This window comes from Battus philenor, unplaced genomic scaffold, assembly GCF_028537555.1.
Source record: "Battus philenor isolate CCGP_79_NKW_IND1 unplaced genomic scaffold, ilBatPhil1.0.hap1 SCAF_7, whole genome shotgun sequence".
Classification (NCBI taxonomy): Eukaryota; Metazoa; Arthropoda; class Insecta; order Lepidoptera; family Papilionidae; genus Battus; species Battus philenor.
In genome coordinates, this window is record NW_027181737.1 from 8,021,793 (window position 1) to 8,047,575 (window position 25,783).

The window sequence follows — 25,783 nt, forward strand, 5'->3', positions numbered from 1 at the left end:
AATGAGTTTATGTTCTTTTTATTTCATAAGGAATTTTAATTATAGTGTAAACCTAGTGCATTACGTCTTCACATCTTTTAACAGGTGTAATTTGCTATCTCTTTCTAATCCGCAATCATTCACATAATGATTTCTGAGATTATTGTGCGATTTAATATAATTCGCCAAAAATAGTTGATTAATTCCTATTTTAAGAGATTTCTTTCATCTACCAAATCGCACTAAAAACGTATTTTTAACAATTTTAACCGAATCTTAATATAATAAATCCAAATTTGTTTCTTGTTGTGCATGTTGATATGGTTTCTGTTAATTGGTTGCATAAGTTTTTAAAAAAAGTAGTAAAGGAGTTTACTGTTTTCAGGGTGTTTATAACTTTATTTTTATATGAATCTGAGATTTGAATTATTTTCCTTGTTTATTTATTTTAAAGTAAGTTTAAGCATATTTTAGTATCATTATTTGGTTCGTGTATACTAGTTCTCGAAAGGCGCAGGATTCAGGTTACTTTCGCTTCGCTTTCGGTGGAAGGCCTATGTCCAATAGTGTATTTCCTGCGGCTGAAACGAAGATGATCAAACCGGGTTTTCCATTACAGTGGCCTTAACTTTTGAAAGCCAAGTTGAAAATGTGGTAACTTACATAAAGCATATGAAAATCACTGCTTCATTTTGAAATTTAAAATTTAAGATAGTGTTGCTATTAAATGTGTCGCGTTGATACCTGTATTAGTTTATTGAACTAATAATTATACTGAAATCATTTTTAAATTTGTTTATTATAATCGTACATTACGTATTGAACCGTAGAGATTGTAATAAGGTGGGTTATGACTGTCCTAATAAATGAGTATTATATATAAATCCCACAACTGATACCAAATATGAAATGATCAGAGTTGAATCGTTCATCCATTTGTAAAAAGAGAACTATGTCGTTTACTTCGCGTAAACGACGTCAATAACAACTATTCGAATTATACCATGTTCATAGAGCCCTGCGGTTCATTATATTACAAAAATAGATAAATTTATATAAATTTCATAAATGTTCTCGGTATTTCCACGAATTTAAGTATTATAAAGAAGAAACAGTTGGTTCCGGCTAATCGAATATTTTCATCGTAGTTCAAATAAGCGTGTTATAGGCATATTTGCCGACATATAAGTTTTGTATAAATTTGCTAGCGATAACTTTAGACTTCCTTAGGGTTTCTAATTAAAAACATTCGGGTTAAATTGCTGTGTTCGAATAAGGTATAGTGTCGAATTATAATAACTTTAGCATATAATAAAATCCTGTTATAAATCATTATATTTTTATTTACAACTATTTATCCATAGGTACATAAATTTTGTTAAAGTTGTTGAAAACAGAGGAAACTTTCGTTAAAACATCATTTTACATATTTATTGACTAGATTATTTGGGTAAGTGAGCACCAAATGGCACAAAACCATTTTCATCCGCAGTGTAGTCTACTCTGTAAGAAATACCATCCGGGCCGACATACTCGAAAAATCCTTTAACTCTAAAACCGATATTTTCGCTATCTATCTGCTCTAGCTTGCCAACTTCCTCAGCGCGAATGTTATTTTGTGTCTCATATAAGTAGTGATATCCATCTTGAAGAAGATCATTTTCTTGACGAACAATACCGTGATCGTAATTGTAATGGCCATTGCCTAACAAAGCTACTACTGGAACTGTTGGTTGTACAGGCTTGTATACGTAAGAAGGAGCCGGACTGGAGACAACGACAGGTGCTACACTAGGAGATACACTTGAAGATGAGCTGGCAGATGAACCGAAAAGAACTACAGGAACGGGAGCTGCAACAGGAGCGGTAGCTGGTACTTTAATAGGAGAAACTACAGGTGCAACAGTAGGAGAAGCAACAGGAGCTTCACTGGGAGAAGCAACAGGAGCTTCGCTAGGCAAGACTTCAACAGTAGCTTCCACGGGAGATGCAGCAGAAACGTCGCTCAGAGTCGCTACTAAAGTTTCAGCTACTGGCGGCACAGGAGCTTCATTGTTAGTGGTAGCAGCAACTTCACTTGGCACGACAACGGAAGCTTCTACGGGAGAACCAACAGGGACGTCGCTCAAAGCAATAACAACAGGGTCAGCTACAGGAGCTACTGGAGCTGCACTGGGTGTTGGAACGGAAACTTCAGTTGGAACTACTACTGGAACTTCAACGGGGGAAGCAACTGGAACGTTCTCAGCTACAGGTGCTACTGGAGTTTTGTTAGGAGTGGCAGCGGAAACTTCACTTGGCACGACAAAGGAAGTTTCGGCAGGGGAAGCAGCAGGAACATCGCTTAAAGCAACGAAAACGGTTTCAGCTACAGGTACTGCCGGAGCTTCACTGGGAGTGGCTACTGAAATCTCACTTGGAACTACTACAGGAGCATCAACGGGTGAAGCGGCAGGGATATCGCTTGAAGCAACAACCACGTCTTCAGCTACAGGAGCTGCTGGAATTTCACTGGGTATAGCAACGGAAACTTCACTTGGAACTACTACAGGAGCCTCAACGGGAGAAGCAACAGGAACATCGCTCAAGGAAACAACGAGGGTTTCAACTACAGGCTCTGTTGGAGCATCACTGGGAGTAGCAACGGAAACTTCGCTTGGCACGACAACGGAAGGCTCGACAGGGGAAGCAGCAGAAACGTCACTCAAAGCAATATCAACAGTTTCTGCTACAGGTGCTGCCGGAGCTTCACTGGGAGCGGCAACGGAAACTTCACTTGGTACAACGACAGGAACTTTAACGGGAGAAGCAGCAGGGACATCGCTCAAAGAAACATCATTTCTTTCAGCTACAGTCACTGCTGGAGCTTCACTGAGAGTCGCTTCAGGAGATTCACTTGGAGCAGCTAAGGTGGCTTCGCTGGGAGTCGCAACGGAAGCTTCACTGGAAGGACTAGGCTCAGAAACAATAGCTACAGAGATGACTGGACTAACTGCAGCTGAAGCCGTGGCAGCAACATTTTGGGCACTGAAAATAAAAGAACAAAAATCATTAAAGTATTAACTTGTAAATTTAAGACACTGTGTCATTTATTCTCATAAAGGCTACAGGCCATAATGCACAAGGCGCGCCCAATATGTTTCAAGGTTGGTCCTCGAATATACCGATTTCCTTATAATGTTTAATTTTAATTGAATTTTTTTTTCTATAGAAATCATTGCATTAACATACACATTCATATTTTGAAAGATTTCGCCTTAATTTCCAATGAGTTAAAAAAAAAAAGTATAATAAAAATGTATTCTTCAAAGTCAATAAATAGTATTATATCATATTAGAGTTGAACATTTGAGGCCTTACTTTTTAATTAAATTAAGGCATAAACTTATTAGAACTGAAATGTTACTTGGTAAAAATAACAGTTAAAACATGCTTAAAACAATTTTTCTACTACAAAACTCCATTGGCACACGAACTTATTAGACAAAAACAAGCACAGTACACAATTTGCCGTAAACTAATAACAGCGTTAACAAAATAAATGCACCTGGCTACCTTCATCTAAAAAACAACGTAACGGTACTAATACATTACTGCTAGAACTACCCACCTATTGGTACACTATCAATGACGTAAATGAGTTATTGATATTAATTTCAACAAAACGATGAAAAATTAAGTTAAATTACATTTGTAGATCTTACAGTTTAAGCAATTTAGCATATTTTCCAATAGGACTGGAAACAGCAAACTGAAAACGGTCTGCATCTTTCAACAAATTTAATTTCATCATTCCACCTGATCAGCAGCCGCTTCTAACCGGTCTTATTGAAAATCTACATATATTACCTTCCAGCATATACTACGCAGCATAAGACATTCTATAGCTGAAAATATGATGTTAATGACTATATTTTCAGTATTTCACCTACTTGTATGCTCCGGAGTTGTCAGGTTTGTACTGTCCACTGTTGACACTGTTGCCGTAGTATGTGCCTTGAGGATAGCTTCCAGTGTTATAGTAACTTCCAGCACTACAATTAAATTAAATAAGTATTGGACATGTTTAATAAAATTTTTGGAAAATTTTTGAAAATTTTTTGGATGGTTCTTATTGCAAACATTTTTATCCAACAAATGTTATTATTTTATGTTCTATACACAGCGATTATTTATAGATATAAAAGTGGAAAATATATTGCTCAATTGTCAAAAAGCTTCAAAGCTAACAACTATGACCAATTACAATGTATAAAGTGATCATTCTGGAATAAGTTACATTATTTTTACTATAGAAATACGGCAGGCCAATAGCATTCCGAAGCTTGTAGCATTTCCGAAGGGACAGATTAGACAGTAATTTGAATATGTTTTAATATAATATACGTTATTTATTTTTTCTAAAACATTGATTCATTGACAGCAATTGAGGTATACGTTCATCACTTTAAAGCTTTTACACCGATGACCAATCATTCTCCTTATACTTTTGTCATGTAAATATACACTTACGCTCCGTTATATGCATTGTATGTTCCGGGATTGTATCTGCCGCTATTATAGTAAAGACTAGGATTGTAGGTGCTGTAAGACGCCGTCGATGACGCATAGTAGCGCGGTGTAGAAGACACGAACTCTACTGGTGCCGGCCTGCAGAAAACAAATTCACATATTAAAAGACAGTAACAATCTGTTTTACCTTTTTTAATAACCTATATCTTGATAAGTATTTGATTTAATGTACATGATGACGTTAAAGTATATTAACGTAAAATATTATATCGTAATTTACAATATACAATAATAATATCTAAAAATTGTCTAAAAAATGGCGTCTTTTTATATATATGCACAGTGTTTTTGTAGTAAGAAATGCACATTTATGGAATCAGTAAAAGACCTAATGCTGTATTCGACCGATATTTTTTAAATTTGATACATTGATACTAAGGCTTCAATTTTGCTAGATGTTAAAATCTGTTTAGGTTAAATTATTAGCGTTCTTTTACTTGCCCATATCTCATTATCTCACATAATTGATTCAATTGTCTTAAACTCACTTTACTTCTTCAGTTTCCACCGCAAAGGCAGCGGCAACCAGTAAACTCACCGCCTATAAAAGAAAATAAACGTAAGTAACATTTTAAAATAGATAAAAGTAATTATCAACTCAAGATAACCTTCAAGTCATAAATTACTAAATTTTTACGATTATTCTCATACCGGTGTAATTAAAAAGCATTGTATGTAGAATAGAATTTTAAATATTAACAAACTTTAATTATAAATATATACATATATTTTAATGAACTCTTTATGATTTAATACGTACCAATAATGTTCGCATTTTGTTTTTACCTAACGAGCTATACTTCCTTAATGTGACACATCTGAGACTGATGCCTATTTATACCTTAATTTCGTCTAATTTTAAAAGTATTCTTACGTCCAGTTTTACTCATTTATAATTTTTGCGATGATAACTTATTCATCGACAGAGATTCTCAATCTTTACATAGTAATCAATCTAGTCTTGACATATTTTATCATAAATTGGTATGTTTGTCCCGATGTAAATAATATGAAACTACATTTTAATTTTCAATCATTAAAACATTAATCTGAGGATGTAACGAAATTGCAATTAACCTTTTAACATTTTTTTTGAACTTATCAAAGTCAGGTAGCCTGTCAAACGGTAAAGATTTTCGTTTTTTTACTTTGACAGCTTTCATAGATAAATCATTTTAATACAATTTTATGAACAAATCCTTTTATAAAAAATAATTCTTCTGCTGCATACATTTTCTGTTAAAAATAAACAAAATTATTTTAATATTATGTATAATATTTATTTATTCGCAATATATAGTTTCAGAAAAAAGAAATTTCATATATATATATATATATATGAATTTTTTCTCCTGCGTAGTTATCCGTTAAAACATAAATTACTAATTAAACAGTTCCGTTATACATCTCCTATTAACATTATTTTGTGTTTGACCTGTATTCAATTTTAATGGAAATGTATATGTACAACTATTAATAAATCAAAAATAGCGTAAAATTAAAAAACATTGTTTACTCTTAGTATTGATATCGGAAAAAGAATTATGGTTATAATTTGAAAGGTATGCAGTAATTCCTTCACTTTCAAAGTGATATTTAATACGCATAATCAATTTAAAAAGGGAATTTAGTAAGCTTTCTCATGAAATATCACTATTTCCTTTAAAATACATTAATACTTTAGTTCGCAATTTCTAGTTCTATACAGAAATTCTATAGAGATATTCTGGTTTAATTAAGGAACAAAATGTATTTAGGCATTAATAATGCTAACATTAATCAGTGATTCTAAGCGTAAAACATGATATAAGCATTTCCAATGCAAGCGTCTTTATAATATTACTGTAAATTTTTAGTACTAAACTTTAAGCATCGTTTGATTATTTTTAATATTCTCTTGATTCAAAATTGATTGAATTGCTAATTACTTAATTTATCTAGTCGCTATGATTCAAATATTAAGTGGTGACATTTTAATTCAAATTTTAGACAAAAGTTATTGTTGGTTTTAATTTAAGATTAATACCTACGTTTTTAATTAAACGAGAATGATATACATTCTCATCATTCATATATACATTCTACACATAATTGGAAGTTAAATAAAATTAAAAACTGTCATACCTATAAAATTAAATAAATTGTGAACGTCGCAATAAATATAAAGAACTTTATTTCCTTATAATTTACAAGCTTTGGAAAAAAAAACAACTTTAACAGCTTTGATATTATTGATACATTGTAACTTAAATTGTAAAAATACTTATATTACTATAAGAAATTTATATTTATGTTTTAATTAAGTAGTATTCTAGCAGCAAAAAAGTGGCACAGATTTTTCTGTATTCATGCTTCAATGACGCTGCATAGGTCCTAGGCTAATAAATGTATATTTATTGTAGTACTAGCATATAAAATTTTAAGAAGGCGAATAGAAACGCCGGTATAGCCTTGTAGGAATTAACCAAAGAATTTAGAGAACACAGATACTCTTAATTAGAACACCATTCTTACATCCAAGATTAATAACCGAAACGTTTATTTATAAAATGTTTATAATAGCGTCTATTCATAAAATGTTACATCCATTTCAATTTCATGTTTTAAACGCATTCAAAAGAAATAGAATCTAATTCTTCACGCATTTCGAGACATAGCCCATGCTGATCTATCTTTCAATGGGCCATAGGAAGAGATCTAACGATTTAAGAACTTACATCTAACTTCGCTTAAATAATGAAGCGGCTCGAGCCAAAGCTCTCGTGCTCAATTAAAAAAGTTAAAATAAAGTCAAAACTGCATATCTATATTTCTCTGCTATCTAATACCAGTTAATCTGTTAATTTTAAAAGGGAATCAGCTTTTACGGACGAAAATAAGCTAAAGCTTATCTTACCATCAGGAGATGACTTCGCTCTTGCCGATTACCTTTTTCTTATACATAATTTAAAGATTTTGTTAATGTTGCTCGAGTTGTCACATATTTCGAATAATCCGACAACAACAGTCGTCATCTTATTGTATTTTAATGCTTAATGTTTTTGTTTCAAGAAATATTATGATAAACAATTTTGCAGCAGACGGTTTGTTTATTCGACATTTTTACAAATTAATTATAAGTTATGTCTTATGCTTACTTTACAAGTCAAGATTATCAAAGATTAATTTAGTTTTAGTAGTAGATAAGTTTTTTTTATTAATTCGCATTGTTTGTTAAAATGATTAGAAACTCATTTTTAAAAACTAGCAATAAATATTATGAGATATGTATAATATATATATATATATATATATATAATAAACCATCTCTTGAAAAATGTAACCACAAAACAGACAAGAATATTATAATTTCATGTAATTATAATAGTTCCTAAGGGATGGACAGCAATTTGTTGATTTCTCAACAAAAACAAACCTTAATTTTGCAAACAATATACTCTCTTCTTGTAGCTTACTTTTTTATTAATACAGGGTGTTTGGTTATAAGTCAATCAGCTTATACGGGGTTAACTCATAGCTCATTTGTAATGCTTTTACTTTTTTCAAAGCTTTTACACTCATTTCTAACGGCTACGACCTGACAATAACTTTATGCAGTATAAAACTTGCAGGGACAGATATTAAACAATAATGTATTTCAATATGTAGTAAGCCAAATTTTGAAAACGCTTTTTCTTTCTCTATTATCAATACATTATTTATTATTTATTAAACTATTGATTTTTATAGTATATATACCATACGTTTTTTAACTGTAGCTGACATATTCGCTCCTTCAAAGCTTTTACACCAATAACCATGCATAAATAGAAAAAAATATACACAAAGAAAACAAGCATTGTACGTAATGCTATGTACGCAAACCGACTTGACCGGTCCAATATTTATTAACAAAAAGAATTTGCAATTACTGTTAAAAAGGTGACTCAGTTCGAGCCAAGAGGGCAAAGACCCTTTTGGATTTTGTTATTTTTTTGGATCGGTACGGCAGTTTTAAAAAGCTTGAATTTACCCGTTATAAAAACTTCTCATATATGGGTATTGTTGAAACTAAAATTACTTTTTAAAACGTTTTTCATTTTGTTTTTGTTAGTAAATATTTGCTTTTTTTAACTTTTTCCGGAACGGATTATAATAAGTAAATAATAATAAATAATTTATTTGATAGAGAATTAAAATGAATTTTGACATAATTCTCGACAGTAATTAAAAATAAAAATCTGTTATTAATTGTTATGTCCCTCGTTATAAATTATTAATTCATAATCGATACGTACTGCCTTAGGCGAGCTACTCTATTAATAAGAGACAATAATTTTTACATTAATTATAACAAAATTTTTGATAACATGTGCATATCTTCCTTATATGCAGTATATTATTAACACACAATTATTATGTAATAACTGTTTTTTATAAAAAAAGCGATAGTCAGTTGGATCACGATCTGAAAAGCATGGGACCAGGACTGTGACAATTCAAGTGTCTATAGCCTGTGTAGTATAGGCGGGCGTTGTCTCTTGAAGACGAACTTTTTCATCATTGTTTGCAAATGTTAATAATATATTTTTTTTTGTGTGCAACAACAATATATATATATATATATATATATATATATATACATATATATATATATATATATATATATATATATATATATATATAGATGTATATATGCATATTAATATAATTCGAAGCTATTAATTTAAACATACAGTAATTTCATATATAAAACCCATATAAATTAAGGTAGACTATAGAAGTGACAAGACAAAAAAGGGTTGCAGCGCGGTTATGAAAATAGTTCTGTTTATTAATAAATGATCACACTAAACCCTCATGTACCAAAAAAACTTACTGAGTAAAAATAAAGTCAATTAAAAGTAAAGTTACTGTTTGCTGAAGAATATTTCGATATCCAGACCTCAGTAGATTGTCATACCCCTGCATGCCTCCGGTATCTATCTTTACCTAAACTAAAACAAAGAAATACATAGAGATTTTTCAGAGAAACTATTCTCTGTGAACAATTCAATTTCGCAATACAGCTCCTGGTGAAATCACCTAGAAATAAAAGTATGGTTTTAATAGTCATATACCTGGTATATATCAAAATGTGTGTGCAGGTAACATTTCGCTAAAGGTTTTGCTACTTCTCCCAAAAAAGAAATTTCAAATTTCATCTTTAAAAGAGAGTCGTAAGAAATAATTTGCTACATATTTACATTGTTCGCTTTGCATGGCAAAATTAAATAGGGTACCCCATAAGAGTTACATTATTTCAAACTAAATAAAAAATTTCATGTCAGTACGATTCAAAACTTTTGTATATAACTTTACATATTTTATTAATATTATGTATATTTAATAACATACTTAAAATTAACGCGGAATTTCTTTTCGATTAATAATTTTGATAAATGTTAGCGACCTTAATGTCAAACTAAATGACATTTAAAAGTCATAGTCAATGAAATACATTAAAATACATTAAAAAAGTAGTGCGAACCGCTTTTGTTCTCGTGAACTTTCTGCTTTCAAGATAATATACTGGTATCCAAATTAATGAAGTAGTATACACGTGTATAATAAATTATACAAACTATATATGTATCACGTCAATACAATGCCTACAGTTCGTGATAAGTTATTTACTTAGTTAAAACAATATTTTAAAGAGGTTAGTATTTGATTATGGGTCTCGTAAGAAAAATAAGGACTAAACATCTGTCGAAAGCTGGAAAAATTGATTCATTGAGGTAGGAGCAAACACATAACATCTTGAGATACGATGAATCTTAGAATTTGGATATTCTAAATCTACAACCTTGCGGAGAAAACAACGTATGATCGGCAGGTCTATCACACGACCAACAATTCATTATAACGAGTTGTTAGGAATCGCCTGGCTCTTGAAGCCAATCAAAACAACACTGAGTAATACGTAGTCCGGAGGCCTATATGTAAAGGATGTCCATTACTTTAATTATAATAATTTGAACAAGATAACTTGGCTCCTGCTGATAAATTTGTAAGAAATACATTTTCTGAGAATATTCTATGCCACTGAATGTCACTATCCTATCCTATTTATTAAAGCATCTATCAGTCATCAAATGAAATACAGCAGCACAATAATTTAATGTTTTTTTTTTATTAACAACAAGGTGACACGTAAGTTATCTGAGGTTCAGGGAAGTTGCGCCGCCGAAAGGTTATGTGATAATAAATATATAATAAATTTATTATTAACATAGCAATTATAACCGGTAGCATGAATATGTAACATTTTGATGAAATACTTATATACATATTTCCTTAACTTATTTTATTTGAGACATGTACGTAGACAAAATAACAAAGGTCAAATATACTTCAAAACAAAATTACAAATATAGAAGTATAATAATAGGTTTCATTTCTTATATTTTAAGTGATATAGATTACATTAGTTACGACTTATATACGACGTAAAAAAATAAATTCGAAGAGTAAATACTTTACCCTTATACAACCTCCTTAATAAAAATAAGTGTCGTCGTTGTCGAGTATAACTACGAAAGGGTCAAAGATCTCTCTGAGCTTGTTAAACAAATCGTCGTAGGCTGATGCGACTTTGGGCTACAAACAGTTGCTAAATAGTGATGCTATGGTAAGATAAATCTCACGTTATCTCCCTCGATATATTCAGGTAGATATATAAAGATCTGCAATCGAATTCTAACTAGAGAAAGCGGTACACGCACGGACTTTGGTTGGAACAATATAACCCATCTTCGGGACAGAGATGTTGCGACGGGGCGGGAGTCTCGCCTCCAAGTTTCCATGGGTAATCACACGGTACCGTGGCTTGGCTTTATATTTGCAAGGTTGCAAGCTATGGAGAAATGGCGGGCGTTATAGTCAAAATGGCAGATCCTGGTGGAAGATTAGATAAGACCTTACTATCGGCACGAAAGGCTGTGCTCCCCATTTAAGAGGACGTCATGGTCTAAAACACGAGTCGGCTATGGACCCTCAACTTTCACCAACTTCAGTAACTCTGAAGTGGATGATGGAATAAAGTGGTCCCGAAACATCGCGATAGAACCACGAGATTTCAGAGGTAGCGCGCACAACGCACAACCCCATGACTGAGAAGGACTGCGACGCATTACGAAAGAAATTACTAGTGCCCTTTACCAACGTAGAGGACGAGCATCGAGTTTTTAGTGTGTAAGAATCTTATGAATCTCTGAAAATAGGTACGCCTTAATATTCTCCACGAAGCAAAAAAGTGTTGTTAACATTTAAATACAGACGCTAGTGGAATAGCTTGTATGAAAAGTTATTAGAATAACCTAATTTATCCTGAAAAGAAAATTTACGCGAAAATTACAAGTAGCAATTTTTACACGTAGAACATAGATTTCAAATCCTACGCTTCGAAGATTAGTGGATTTGCCAAGTTAAATCTCTGAAGTTTATATCGTATAATAAAGCCTACGTATTGGAATCAGTTACTAATAGAAGAATTTGTGCCAATGTCATTCTTAGTTTTTAACCAGATTCTGCAGTACCGTTAATTGGTACAAGAGGTTTTCTGATAGATAGCACCCTAGATAGCCTTTAGAAAAAAAAGGTCGACAATTATCATAACATTGATTCAGATTGTAGCTTTCACACTAAAGCCTACCATAAGATTGTTATTCTGTGAGACCACACTAGCAGAACGCTTGTAGTGAATTTGACTACCTCTGGACAATCGTCGTGTTTGACACGCAATTCGCCTACAAGAACAACTTCGCAAAAGGCCACTGCGTTAATAAACGGCGTACCATTCGATATGTCGCGCGACAGTCGAAATTATTAATGATATTATTCCCGCAGGTATAGCTATGTCATTTTGTTGATACGAGTACAATCACTCCGCGTGGAACAAATATGCAGCTTCTTTCACACAACAATGTTTTGATACGATTAAGAAAGAGAACGAAAAGTTAAATAGTCTCTACTCCTAAAATATAAACGAATATAGTTTTAGGGAAGTGAAGAGATTGCTTGTTTATTAACTTTGTCCCGAAAACGAAGATTACAAATAATTTGTTTTGTCTGGTGTTCACAGCTAAATAATCGCATAGCATGCAAGATTTTTTTTCTCGTCCTATATTAAATTGATTCGTAACATTTTTCGATTAACTAAGCGCCTTTTATATTTTATTAGCAAATTCGCATTAAAGCATTAAATTTTTGAATTATCATAAGTAGAGTTTTATGGATTTTTCTGTTAACAATTACGGTTCAAGATTTATGAATCCTTTATATCCCATAAGATCACAAAAATCACTTACAGAGAAAAATATTTTAAAATACATTCAACATCATCTTTTCAGCCTACGAACATCGAGAGCAGCATTGGAAACAGCCTCCATCCAAAGATTTCCAACGACTTAAAAACGCTGTGTATCCACCTTGTTGGTTGCCCTACGCTTTGCTTGCTGGTCAGTGCTTCCCTGTAAAACTTTTAAAAACCAGCGGCGTATTTTACAAGCTATGTGGCTTGCCCACACCTATTTAAATTATTTATGCATCCTCTGGACTATCACAGCTACTTTCGTTCTTCTAAGGATCTCTTCGTTCCAGATTAAATCTTCTAGAGGAATCATGCACTTATTCCTCAATGATTCTTTAAGCGACTATGAGCTTACCAAATAGGCCCGAAATAAGATACAACGTTTTATTGCAATAAATCATCACTTGTAACATATACACGTTAGTAAATAGTTATCTTGATACTCGTATGAACGACCAATACAGATTTAACATTAGTACAGAAAACAAAAGTACATTTTATGCCTACATACAACAGCGGTGGGTTATTTAACAAAAACATCCTACTCAAACAATATTTTCTTAATATCTTACTATGTCTTTTTCGCTAGTTGATATTACTACTATTGGTTTTGATTTAAACAACGATTAAACTACTCTCGATTTTTACCCTTATGCCTACAATGTGCTGATGTCACCAATAATAAAGTGATATTATTAGAGTCGTTATTATCGTATCGTTATTAGGGAGCCCTCGTACTCCCGATCTTATTTTTGGTAATAGGACTTTTTTGTCTTTAATAATATTTTAACATTTCTTTTAATTGTCATTCTCTTCTACCGATCTTCATATTATCATTCATTTATTTTCTATCATACATAACAAGATCTTACATTCTCGTTTATTCATACCTTCATTCTTTGCATCGCTTGGGTTTTTATTATGCTTTATTACAATATTTATTATTATAAGGATGTATTTTTTATTTCTATCACAGATGTTACATTTATCAATATACAATGTTTTCTTTTGCTTCTTATTTTATTATTCCATTTCGATACTTACCTTGTCAATTTATTAAAGGGCGAGCCATTTCAATAGACAGCTATTGTTGTATGTAATTATAGGAAACAGGTACAAATATAGTTTTTTTTAAGGGATTAACATCGCTTATAGGTTTTTTACTGATATAGCTTTACTTTCGTAATAAAATGTCGCCAAGGAGTCATCTGAGGGATGACAGTCCTCGTTTTAAGTAATGCTAGACAACAGGTACTTTAAAAGTATATTTGTTGTATTATATACAGACAATAAGTAAATAAAACAAAAATTCAATGAAATAAAACTTGTTTATCAAACATATTTACAATAAAATTTACGAAGAAGCACGAGGATATCTAATATTTAAAAACATCCATTAACTATCTTACATTCCCCTTCAACTAGAAGAACTATGGCAAGTGACTTCCAACGGGTAGAAAGCCGCGCTCGTCAGCTGTGTAGTCAACTCTGTAAGTGACACCATCAGGAGCAACGTATTCGTAGAACCCTTTAGATCTAATACCATAGTTGTCGTTGTCTATTTTTTCGGCTTTACCTTCTTGTTCAGCCAGAATTTTGTTCTCAGTTTCCAATAGGTAATGGTAACTACGCGGGGGTAGGTAATCGTGTTCCAAGCGAATAATTCCGTATTTGTATTGATAATTGCCACTCTCGTATTTCGAAATGACTCCAACAAACGGTGATTGATTAACTGGTTTCTGAACTTTTTGGATAAAAACAGATGGTGGACTAGTTTGAACTAATTCAGGAACTTCACTAGGAGATGATTCGAACTTAACTGTACTTGATTCAGATGCACTGGTAGAACTCTCAGTCGATTCGGTTATCGCTACTGTAGAAACACTGAAATACAAAAAATCATCTTTTATATAAAAGTATTTAATTTCTTAATAGGCTATGACAACAATAATTATATTCAAATGCTTTGGTAACTGCTCTAAATTTACATACAAAAATAAAGGTCAGTAAAACCTGATGACATTTATGTAAGACCACCAATAAAACAAGTATTTTCCCTCATATCATTCGTGTCTTAAAGAAATTATTTCCCTGTTATAATCTTTGTAATTTTAATGTCCTTCCATTAACAATATCTTACCACTCTATAACCAAGACAATATTATTAGTTGCCATGCATGTGTAACAATGATATAATTTAACATGTTTAATGTTTCATCTGAAGTCTAAACCCTAACAAACCTATGTTCGCTGTTGATTACACTAAGTTGTATATTAAAGAACTTGTTTCTTTCTAGGATCATTATGATTATGATTATTTCAGCAGAACATCTTCACGTATAAGGCTTATAAGTTGCATTTAAATAAATATTTTTTGATCATATTATGATCATTCATGGAAACGTGAGTATGACCTAAAAAGTCCGTTTTCTTATATCAAATTAAAAACTTGAAAATTTAACCTAGTACTTTTTATTTACTTTTCTAGGGCAATTAATTAACTCTTCATCTTCATTTCAGCCATAAAACATCCACTGCTGAACATAGGTCTACGACACAAATTTCCAATGAGGCCCGTAGGTAGCGACCTGCATCCAAAGTTTTCCAACGACCTTAACAAGGTCATCTATCCATCTTACGGGTGGACGTACTACGCTCGTACAACCAGCCCGTCGTCTCTACTCCAGAACTTTGAGGCACCAGCAACCATCAATTCTGCGCGCTATGTGACATGGGCAGTGGGCACCTCAACTTTTCAATCCACTGGTCTTTGATTTGTCTTAGAATCTCCTCACTGCTGAATAACGGAAGAACCAAGCATAGCACAGTATCGATTTTTTATAAAGAAAATTCTAACTTACTTAGCATCTTCAGCTTTTTCGGACTGATCTTTGGTAAAATCGCTTTGAGTCACATCACCGCCGCTTGATCCAACGACTACACTTGTACCAGAGTAGGATCCACCAGGACCTCCTGCAGTACTGGAACTTGAGTAAGAACCACCCGGACCTTCAGCGGTACCGGAGCCTGAGTAGAAACCACCCGGACCTCCTGCGGTACCCGAACCTGAGTAGAAACCACCAGGACCTCCTGCAGTACCGGAACCTGAGTAAAATCCGCCGGCGTCACCACGACTTCCACGATCTCCGCTGTAGATAATATTTATAAATATGAGAAATAAAAGTAGGTTTTTAAATATTTATTTAATTAATTTATGATCATGAAAAATATTTACGTGTTTGATAATAGTTAAAAGAATTTCAAGAGATAAAAAGAACCTATTGAGATATACTCGTTACTAAAGCATATTAAAATATATTTTTTTAAACATATGGCCAGTTTTTGTATTGTTTTTACGACAACGTAGAATAAAATGTAATCGAAAACCTCAAAAAGAAGATAATTGAAAAAGAACATATCATATTACGTAAAAACCGGTCTGTAAGGTGATTGAATTAAGTACAATATTATATGTTAATCACTGTAAGGCATAAGCTTCCATCAAAGTTTGCTACCGTGACTAGTCGTTGGCTACATCCAGCGACTTTCTGCATCTTCGATCATGTCGTCGGTACACCTAGAGGGGAGCCTACCCAAGCCGTGTCTACCGGCTCATGGCCTCCACGCGAGAAACTTTCGGCCTCGGCGAACGTTGTTGTTTTCCTTATAGTAATTAAATTTTAATTAAAAATTGTAACTAAATATAATTACCATCACCATTTCAGAATTTTAGTTAAAAAATTGAATAAAACGTTACGACTTCCACGAAAAAAATTGTAACGTTCATAGATATAACACAGCATTGTCTTCTTTGAATTAATGATGATGATAAAATATACGATAGTATAATGATGTTACTCGCAGCTGATTAAATAGCAACTTACTTATAAGCGCCCGACTGGTCAGGGATGTATCGTCCAGAGCTGTCGTAGCGGCCCCCACTGTAACGACCAGGATCGTAGCGACCAGCTACGTAGCGGCCAGCGTCATAACGACCAGGGTCATATCGACCAGGGTCATAGCGACCAGGGTTGTACCGTCCGGCGTTATCGTATTTAATCAGAGGCCGTGATGTAGTTGAAGTGTACTTGAAAGGAACATATCTAAAAATAAAAGTAACATGTAGAAACAACAGATGACATCAAAGCAAGAGCTAAATTAATTAATATTAACTCGGAGTCATTTCCACAAGTTTCTGTCTATACAGTATTCTTTACACAGTGTCAGGTTAACATTAAGATAGGACTGCCAAAACAACTTCTCGAGTTTTTTGATGAGAAATGTGTATCTACAAGATTACAAGAAGTAATGGAACAAAAAAGCACCTATGTTTTATAGTCAAATGTATATAAACTTAAAAAAGGTATTGAATTTTCGTTAAGTGCAAAGAACTTTTTCTCGCACTTGCTAGTACAATGTACACACACACACACACACATATATATAACTTAAAAACATATTTTATTTAAAATTTTACACCGCCGTAAACAAAACCTGATATAAATATATACATATAATTAATTCCTTTACTAAGCCTTTTTTTGCCTAAAAGCACACATAATAATACTCTACGAAAATACAACTGAAAAGTAAAAGTTGGTTGTAAAAAAATTTTACGTGGATTTTTTTGGAATCGCAATTTTTTTTCTAAGATTTGGTACAAATCCTTTATTTTACATTTTGTCATACGTACCACAGTGTTAAAAAATTGTAATCCTATAGAATTTAGCTACTGATGAAATTTTAAACATTTACACCTCTCGATAACAAAATTAAGTACCTTATGATTCATATTCAATCTCAAGTAAAGCGGTTAGTAAAGGATACAATACAATCTCTTCATGGATAGGTATCCAAGTCATGTATAATTTAAAAAAAAAAACTATAAATTTGTGACTTCCTAAATTTCCACATATATAAATTCTGATGAGTAACTAGAGTCATCAAAGCCAGACGTTGACTACGTTGAATAAATTTTGAATAATTACTTATCATAAATTTGACATCAAATAATCGTTAGAATTTCGATAAGTATTCTATCGCACCATTTATAACATTTTTTATTGAATTAACACATTAACTACTAGTTGATATAAAATCTACAAGATATAGATAACAGTTTCATGGATAGTTAAGTTATTTATATTCTAAAGGGTGGGCCAGCGCAAGCTTTACTTGCTCCATGACTTTGTTTCCAAAACGGGGCCAGATTTTACACATGATGAGTTACAACATGGAGGCCGTACGGGAAACCTTCCCAAGAAAAGTCATATCGACAAGGTATGATAATGAGTGGCCACCACGTAATCTAATTTGTCACCTTGTGTTTTTTCCTTAAAACATGTCAAGATTCTGTAACTCTTTAAAAACACTCGCTGGAGTAAAGTAAAACATTCGGGAATAAATAACGGTGATTCCAATTGCTAAAACCTGAATTCGTGAACGGAAAATTTAAACAGTATCGTTTGGGAAATAGTGACTCTTCAGTATTATTTGTCAGAAAGTTCTTGAACCTATACTTCGATTAGATAATTTTTAAAAAATAATTCACGTTTCTTGCGTTGTAAAGTAATATACATTTATTAAAGCCTTATAAGTATTTTTTATATTACTTACACACTTTTTTATAACCCTTCCTTTATTATCAGTATTTGCCGGTCGACTATTGTAGACAAATTTTGGTACCATTTATATACATTTTTTTGATATCATAACACTTTTGTATAAAATCATGTTGGGTATTGTAAATTGGAAATAATTTGGTGTCAGCCACTAAATCTTTTAAAACAGACTTGTGGCTCCAAAATGGCTAATAACATGAAAAGGATACTTCTTAATTTTCCAATTACATAAACTTTTGTAATACCAGGACGATTTCTTAAAAGGCTAATTTAGAAATTTTTAAAAATATATAATGGTTCGATTTTAAAACTTAAAGTTTATTAAAATTATTATCAGTAGCTGTAAAATGTACATATAACTTGGAACAAATATAACTGATTAATCGCCCAATTTGTAATTTGTATATATATATATATATATATATATATATACATATTACAATCAAATATTAAATATATATATATATGTATATATATATATATATGTATATATATATATATATATATTATTCGATTGTTTTAACTTATAATTACTTAAATATTAAATTGAAAATTTATGATCTGATCTTTTCAAAAAACGGCGAAGTTTCTATTTAGAATTATTATTTTCCATAAGCTTACCATTAATGTTAATATAAAGGCATTTTTAAATAGATAAAATCAATTACATATTTACCTTCCTGTCTCAGCCGCCAAGGCAACCGTCAATGATAGACAAAGAACCTTTTAAAGAAAAATAATTACCGTTAGAAAAGATTCTCTAGGTACTTTTGTAAAAAAATGTTACTCTTTTTGTATGAAAATTCATTACTAACATTAAATGTTTACTTTTAATTTAACAATTGACCACAAAATAAACAATGGAAGTTTATATTATTAACAAAAATCTATATCTGTTTTTATTTCAGAACATTTTAATTACAAAAAATCGAAACATAATAGCAAAACCACCAACAATAAAGTTAACGATAAAAAAATAACTTACCAATATCCCCCTCATTTTCTGTCTATAGAACTGACTATAATGTGATACTCCAAAGATTGAAGACTTTTATATAATTTTCTCACCCAGATTCAAACTGATACTCACGTCTAGTTTTACTCATTTATAATGAATAAACAAAATATGAATAAGTTATTCATTAACAGAGATTCTCAATCTTCAAGCCATAACTTTAATTTTTTACTTCAATCATTTTAATTGCGCGCACATTGCCTGTTTTGGGAAGAAATATCGAAAAATTTGTTCTATTACATTTTCTAACTTTGCAATAAAAAGTACTAGAAAAACATGATCAACAAATATATTTTGCATGTATTTTAGGTTTTAATACAAAGTTAAATTAATGTTTTGGCGGAAAAAACGAAAGATATTTCTTGCGATAATTGCGTATGTGCTCTTTGTCACTTTTTATTGTTAAATATTATTAAAAGCACCCACATAATGGGTATATATTTATGTTACCATCGTTTTAGTGTTTATGTTTAGAGACGATGCTAATTTCTTACGGTTAACAACGAACAATACGTACTACAATGTTGACTTTCGTAAGTATTGTTATCTTCAAAGAAAGTTAGGAAAAATAAAACTTTCTTGCCAAATGCAAAATGGAAATTATACTTTAAGAGGAAAATAGTAAAAAAATAAGCGCTGTAATGTTTTTAAAGTATTTATTTTGTGAATACATTGCAAACAATAAGGAGCTCTACACAAAAAGAACGGTTATTGCAACAAGCTTTCAATAAATTTAAAACAAAACTAAAATAGCCTTACATTAACCAAATATAATTCCAATGACTAGTGCATTTAAGGTAAATGAACGCCGACAGGCTTAAAACCAAATTCATCGGCGGTGTAGTCAACTCTATATGTAACACCGTTCGGTGCAACATATTCAAAGAATCCTTTGGTCCTGAGTGCACTGTTCTCATTATCGATTTTTTCGACCTTGCCTACTTGCTCAGCAAGGATTTTGTTCTTAGTTTGAAGGAGGTAGTGATATCCACCAGGTGGAAGGTAGTCATGTTCCAAACGGATGATATCGTATTTATAGAAGTATTCTCCGTTATTAGGATTTCTGACCGCAACGTATGGCTGAACAGTCACGGGCTTAGGGCTTGAAATTAATACAGGTGCAGGAGAAGGACTCGGGGCAGGACTCGGGGATGGGCTGGGAGCAGGGCTTGGGGACGGACTAGGTGACGGACTTGGAGAAGGAGTCGGAGAAGGACTTGGAGCACTAGTTGTTGGAATTACGGTTGTTTCTGGGAGATATTCAGGGGTAGTGGACACAAATGAAGAACCTGTGTTATATTCTCCTTGGTAGGCACCACCTGCACCGCCGCGGTCTCCGCTGCAAACACAGTCAAAAATTCATTTTATTTGATTACTAAAAACTAGTAGCAATTGTCAGAACACTTATTTCTAAATTTATTTATTTATTTTAGCTCGGCGACGTTAATCTTTCTGCTATTATTTTTAGGGAACATTTTCTTGATAATAAATAATTAAATAGGAATTAAGGTTCACCTGTAACGGTCTTGCTTGTATTTATCAATGTCATCTCCTTGATGAACGTAGAAACCACCAGCACCGCCACGGTCCCCGCGGTCACCACTGTTAAAATTTAAAAAATTATTGTAGTTACTAAAACAATATTTCACTCTTTTTTACACAACTTACTTAATAATTCACCCTATGTAATAATGTTTACCTTGTTTGTTTGATATTTAGATTGTCGAATAATTATTACAAATTAAATAAGTTGTAGGAGAAGCACAGATACGGACGTAATTTCACTTAATACAGGATAATTTTTTCCAAATTAGTAGATTTTTTATTAAACAAACTGCTTTATCTGAATATTTTCTAGCTAAATGTATTTTTTATCTCTCGCCGCAAAATAAAAAACTTGGACCCTTTAAGAGGTATATAAAGTTCAATTAAAGTTCTTAAAATTTATTAAGCGAACTAATTAACATGTCAAAATGTGTTAACAGCCGTATTATATCAGCCTTCTAACTAAATTTTTTTTTAAAGGCAAATTTTAATTCACCGCTGACCAGGCATTTGTTTCTCGAATAGTTTTATTTCAATTAATAATTATTAGCACTTCAGTACGTAAACAAATTATTCAAAGAATTATACTTGGCTAAGGACCGCTCCCTAGGGAGTACAGTGTTAATATTCTAAATTGCTCGGAAGTAAGTATGCTGTAAATATTAATGTCTTCACTTACTTATAAGCGCCCGAACCGTCAGGAATCCAACGTCCAGATTGGTCGTATTTGCCCGGATTATAGCGGCCGGGATCGTATCTGCCGGGGTCATAACGACCTGCGTTGTAACGGCCAGCATCGTAACGTCCAGGGTCGTAACGGCCAGCATTGTATCGTCCAGAGTTGTCACCCAGTGTCGTGTACCTTCCGAAGTTATAATACCGGCCGGGATTGTACCTAGGTGTTGACGTAACAAACACGAACGGCGAAGTACTAAAAACGAAGACAAAGAATACAAAGTTAAAGATGCATACATCTCATCGATTTAAACAAAGATATTTTAAAAAACATAAAATATATTTACCTTCCGGTCTCCGCCGCAAGCGTGACTGTTACAGTCAAACATAATACCTTGAATGAAAAATATATAATTTTAGATTTACTGTAAATTACAACATCAAATATCTAATACCACATAACGCAATCATAAAAATGTTATAAAATTGGTCTAAATTAACATAATGGGCTATAAAACTGTATTTCGATAGTGCCTTGATACATTTACATATTATTTAGATCATTTTATCAAACATAAACATTCTCGTATAATACAAACCAAAATCGCTCGCATTGCTGTTCCTACTTAGTGAGCTTCTCGACTTTAATGTGCTCTTTGAAAAATCAAAGTCTATATATATACCTTTTTCACCTACATCTCTAAGTAGATCCTTTCTTGTCTTATCCATCTGTTTCATAAAGTGTAAAACAAGCGAGTTAATTCACTACTAGAGATTCTCAATCTTTAGCAAAGGATCCTTTGTGTTTCTGCGTAGAATAAGGGAAAGGTCTTCTTAATTATAATTTTATGTATGTGATATATTTACAAAACTTTATTTTTTACAATTTTTCTTATAACTAATATAGAATTGTGAACAAACGTAAATACTGTTTGTTATTTTTAATTCACAGAGAAAATCATACCCTTTATTATTTTAACAAAGATGTTTGTTTGAAATTTTATTGTGAATTGATTATAATCTTATTTTATATATATTTATATCCTTATAAGCTAGATTTTTTGTTTACTTAATGATATTACTAATTAAATTTAATTTTATACACTCTTCGTTTTCTACTTCTCAAATGTAGAATTATCTTTTTTATGTATATTAAGAAACAGATGACGACAAATATACTCAAAAGAAATATATAAGAGGATCGGTAAGATAATTGACATTTGATTAAATAATATGTTTATGGATAGTAAGTCAATATAACCTTTTTACTCTTTGATAAACTGTCAAAGTTCGAGTTGAAGCATGTCATAATAGGGGAACAATCCTATTCTGGTTTCAATGTAATTGGGGTCTCTTCAAATTGTACTCATGACGTACATAATCCGCAGTTATAAATGATCCTAATTGTTTTTTTTTAATAAATAAAACCAGCTATCTGATTTTGTTTAGATAGAAATTATTGGCCTGTCGCTTTTAAACTAAAAAATAAATTAAAGTTACATGCTAGCAACTAAATTACTTTTCGTTTTTTTGACGACAAAAACTTCAGTGAACAACAACACAAATTTGCACCGCATGTATTGTTTAACGCGCAAAGTTCAGAGCGAACTGTCAAACGCGCGAAGTTTATAGTGAAGTATTCAGTGCGCACAAACATGCAACTTTCGACAGGTATAGTATTTTTTGAATTTTTTCAAGTCCGTATCCATTCTTATTTTTTTTTCTGTCACAATATTTAAAAAAAAAATCAGTAAATTCAGATCTCAAATTAAGGCGTGAATAAAGAACAAAGGAATTTATATTGTACACAAAGATTTAGGTTGTAATTGATTTTCTTTTAAATATTATGATCTTGCCATCTTGCCTTCATCAGCTTGATTTTTTTACAATTTTATAAAATTATCAAAAATGGTGACATTTATTTGAAAATGACAAACATTTTACTTATTTCAAAAAATATAACAGCAAAGTTTGAGAACCCCGTCAATTGTCGACGTCACAAGAGAACTGATTCCTAAAGATTCACACATGGTAGCCGGACGGCTTGAATTTTTCACACACATGCAAAATTGGTTCGAATGTCAGAATATTACGCGGATAAAACATCAATCAATTAGTATTCCATTAGACATTTTTGCGCTAATTTCCATTTTTTGATCTATTAATTGACCTATTTAAATTTAAAATCATTATTATACTAATTAGAAAAAAATTAGATAAAATGCTGGTATTTTTATCTGTATCTTTTATGCTTATATAATTCTTATATGCACATGATGCTAGTTTAATTTCTATTAAAATAAACTACTTTTATTGACGAGCATAATATACGATTTTGTATAACATAAGGTAAAGAGACCACTAAGGTTAACAAAATAATGACTTTTTAAATACATTTTTTACACATGTATAGTCCCTGTAACTTAAAAAGCAATGGCACGTTTCAAAGCGAAAAACTACAGAAATTAACCACCTAGACGGCCTCTTGCTTAAGTGATCTACTATAAGTAAAGACAAGATTCGTCTATATTAGTACATTTTTAATCTACTTTATAAATCCAAAAACATCGAATAACGAAGTATGCCTTAAAGCTTTGATCCTTCTTTAGTTGGAGCTTCAAACATCATATTATATTTGTTGCTTATTTTACCTGTATAAACGTATATATACAGGCTCTTAATTTTTTGTCTTTAAAAAGTACCTCTCTTAACTAAATTACCTAAAGATATTTAGAAAAAACTATTTATTAATGAAGAATTGATAATCATCAAACAACGACATACAGCGACGTAAACATAAATTGCGATTCAGCACATATAATATTGTCATATAGATAACCGCGGAAGTCGAAAGTTTCTGGTGTGGAAACCAAGGCCCGTCAAGAATAGCGTAGAATGTCCACCCACATGGTCGACAGACGACCCTGTTAAAGTCGGCTGAAGATGCTTGATGCCGAATGCTTCTAACTTGAGTTATTGTAAACATGTGGGGATGTACTATGTTCAGCAAAGGACATATGTTTAAATGTTTATAAAGCGTTCACCGATATTTGTAATGTTTCATACGGCCTATATGCTTTCTGGTATTTAATTTCTAAATTATATCCTTTTGAACATTTTTCTGCTTTTAAATTGACGAGTATCAATTTGTCTTAAATTTACTTATTTGAAGAATTTTTTCTTTTGGTGACACCAAAGGCACTTGGTAGAAAACTATTAAAAAAATACTTAAATTATTATTATAGCATTATCTAGTATTGATAAAAGTTATATGAAAAATGTTTTAATGAATAGGTACTGTTGTATAGATTTTATATAATAATTCGTCATATTATAATTGTGCAACTATACAATTGCCTAAGATGTACACATCAAGTATAACATGAAAACATTGAATAAAATAGCGTACATTAATAACAAAATTTTTGGCAAATACATCTTTCTCATCTCTTTTAATCGATCTTAATTGAAGCATAAGTAAATAGAATCAAAAGGTATTGGTGAAAATCACCTTAACAAAACTTATACAAAATTTTAACAGATAGGTCAAAAACACGTGTCCTGCAATACCTAATTTGTCTTCTCGAAAATACATCTATTAAATTACCGAGTATTCTGGAAACATTGGTGAATAGAGATTTAGAAAGTCGATGAATATTCTTTTTTACGTTGATTCACAAAGTTTTTTTCCGTAACCTCTGTAATTTTAAAAAGTTTTTTATTTTTAATTTGCATCTTACATCTTGATGAAAAGCCTTAACAGAAAAACGCATAAATGTTCTTCTTAAAGAAGATATGAAAAAAATAGTACACGTGTAATCTCAATATCATATTATTATTACTTATAGATCTAATTAAATAATGTGTTAGTTTTGTAATAAATCTATGTTCGTAAATAATCCATCAGACAGATTAACACAAATCAATCAGCATTGCAGAGATCACTTAGTTGACAAATTTCAAATCACGTATTTGGCGATTTTTTTAACACTATACGCATTTCTATAGTCTTAAGCCTCTGAAATATATTAATGCATTTGGAAA

At 31.8% G+C, this 25,783-nt stretch overlaps 3 protein-coding genes across 3 annotated transcripts; all 3 read right to left on the minus strand.

The window, feature by feature from the left end:
- Positions 1 to 1,312: 1,312 nt before the first annotated feature.
- On the minus strand, positions 1,313 to 5,368 carry LOC137930952 (calphotin-like). Its single transcript, XM_068774324.1, has 5 exons — positions 5,312 to 5,368; positions 5,040 to 5,092; positions 4,492 to 4,629; positions 3,912 to 4,013; positions 1,313 to 3,006 (listed from the first exon to the last, which is right to left on the minus strand). Exons 1-5 carry the CDS (start codon positions 5,324 to 5,326, stop codon positions 1,422 to 1,424), a joined length of 1,893 nt encoding a protein of 630 aa, XP_068630425.1. The 5' UTR covers positions 5,327 to 5,368; the 3' UTR covers positions 1,313 to 1,421.
- An 8,824-nt stretch (positions 5,369 to 14,192) lies between these two features.
- On the minus strand, positions 14,193 to 19,538 carry LOC137930953 (larval cuticle protein LCP-30-like). The gene is made up of 5 exons (XM_068774325.1): positions 19,490 to 19,538; positions 19,181 to 19,227; positions 16,768 to 16,986; positions 15,745 to 16,032; positions 14,193 to 14,767 (listed from the first exon to the last, which is right to left on the minus strand). The coding sequence occupies exons 1-5, from the start codon at positions 19,502 to 19,504 to the stop codon at positions 14,314 to 14,316; spliced, it is 1,023 nt and encodes a 340-aa protein (XP_068630426.1). The 5' UTR covers positions 19,505 to 19,538; the 3' UTR covers positions 14,193 to 14,313.
- A 663-nt stretch (positions 19,539 to 20,201) lies between these two features.
- On the minus strand, positions 20,202 to 22,380 carry LOC137931045 (larval cuticle protein LCP-30-like). The gene is made up of 5 exons (XM_068774445.1): positions 22,339 to 22,380; positions 22,087 to 22,133; positions 21,744 to 21,995; positions 21,035 to 21,121; positions 20,202 to 20,858 (listed from the first exon to the last, which is right to left on the minus strand). The coding sequence occupies exons 1-5, from the start codon at positions 22,351 to 22,353 to the stop codon at positions 20,312 to 20,314; spliced, it is 948 nt and encodes a 315-aa protein (XP_068630546.1). The 5' UTR covers positions 22,354 to 22,380; the 3' UTR covers positions 20,202 to 20,311.
- Positions 22,381 to 25,783: the final 3,403 nt, after the last annotated feature.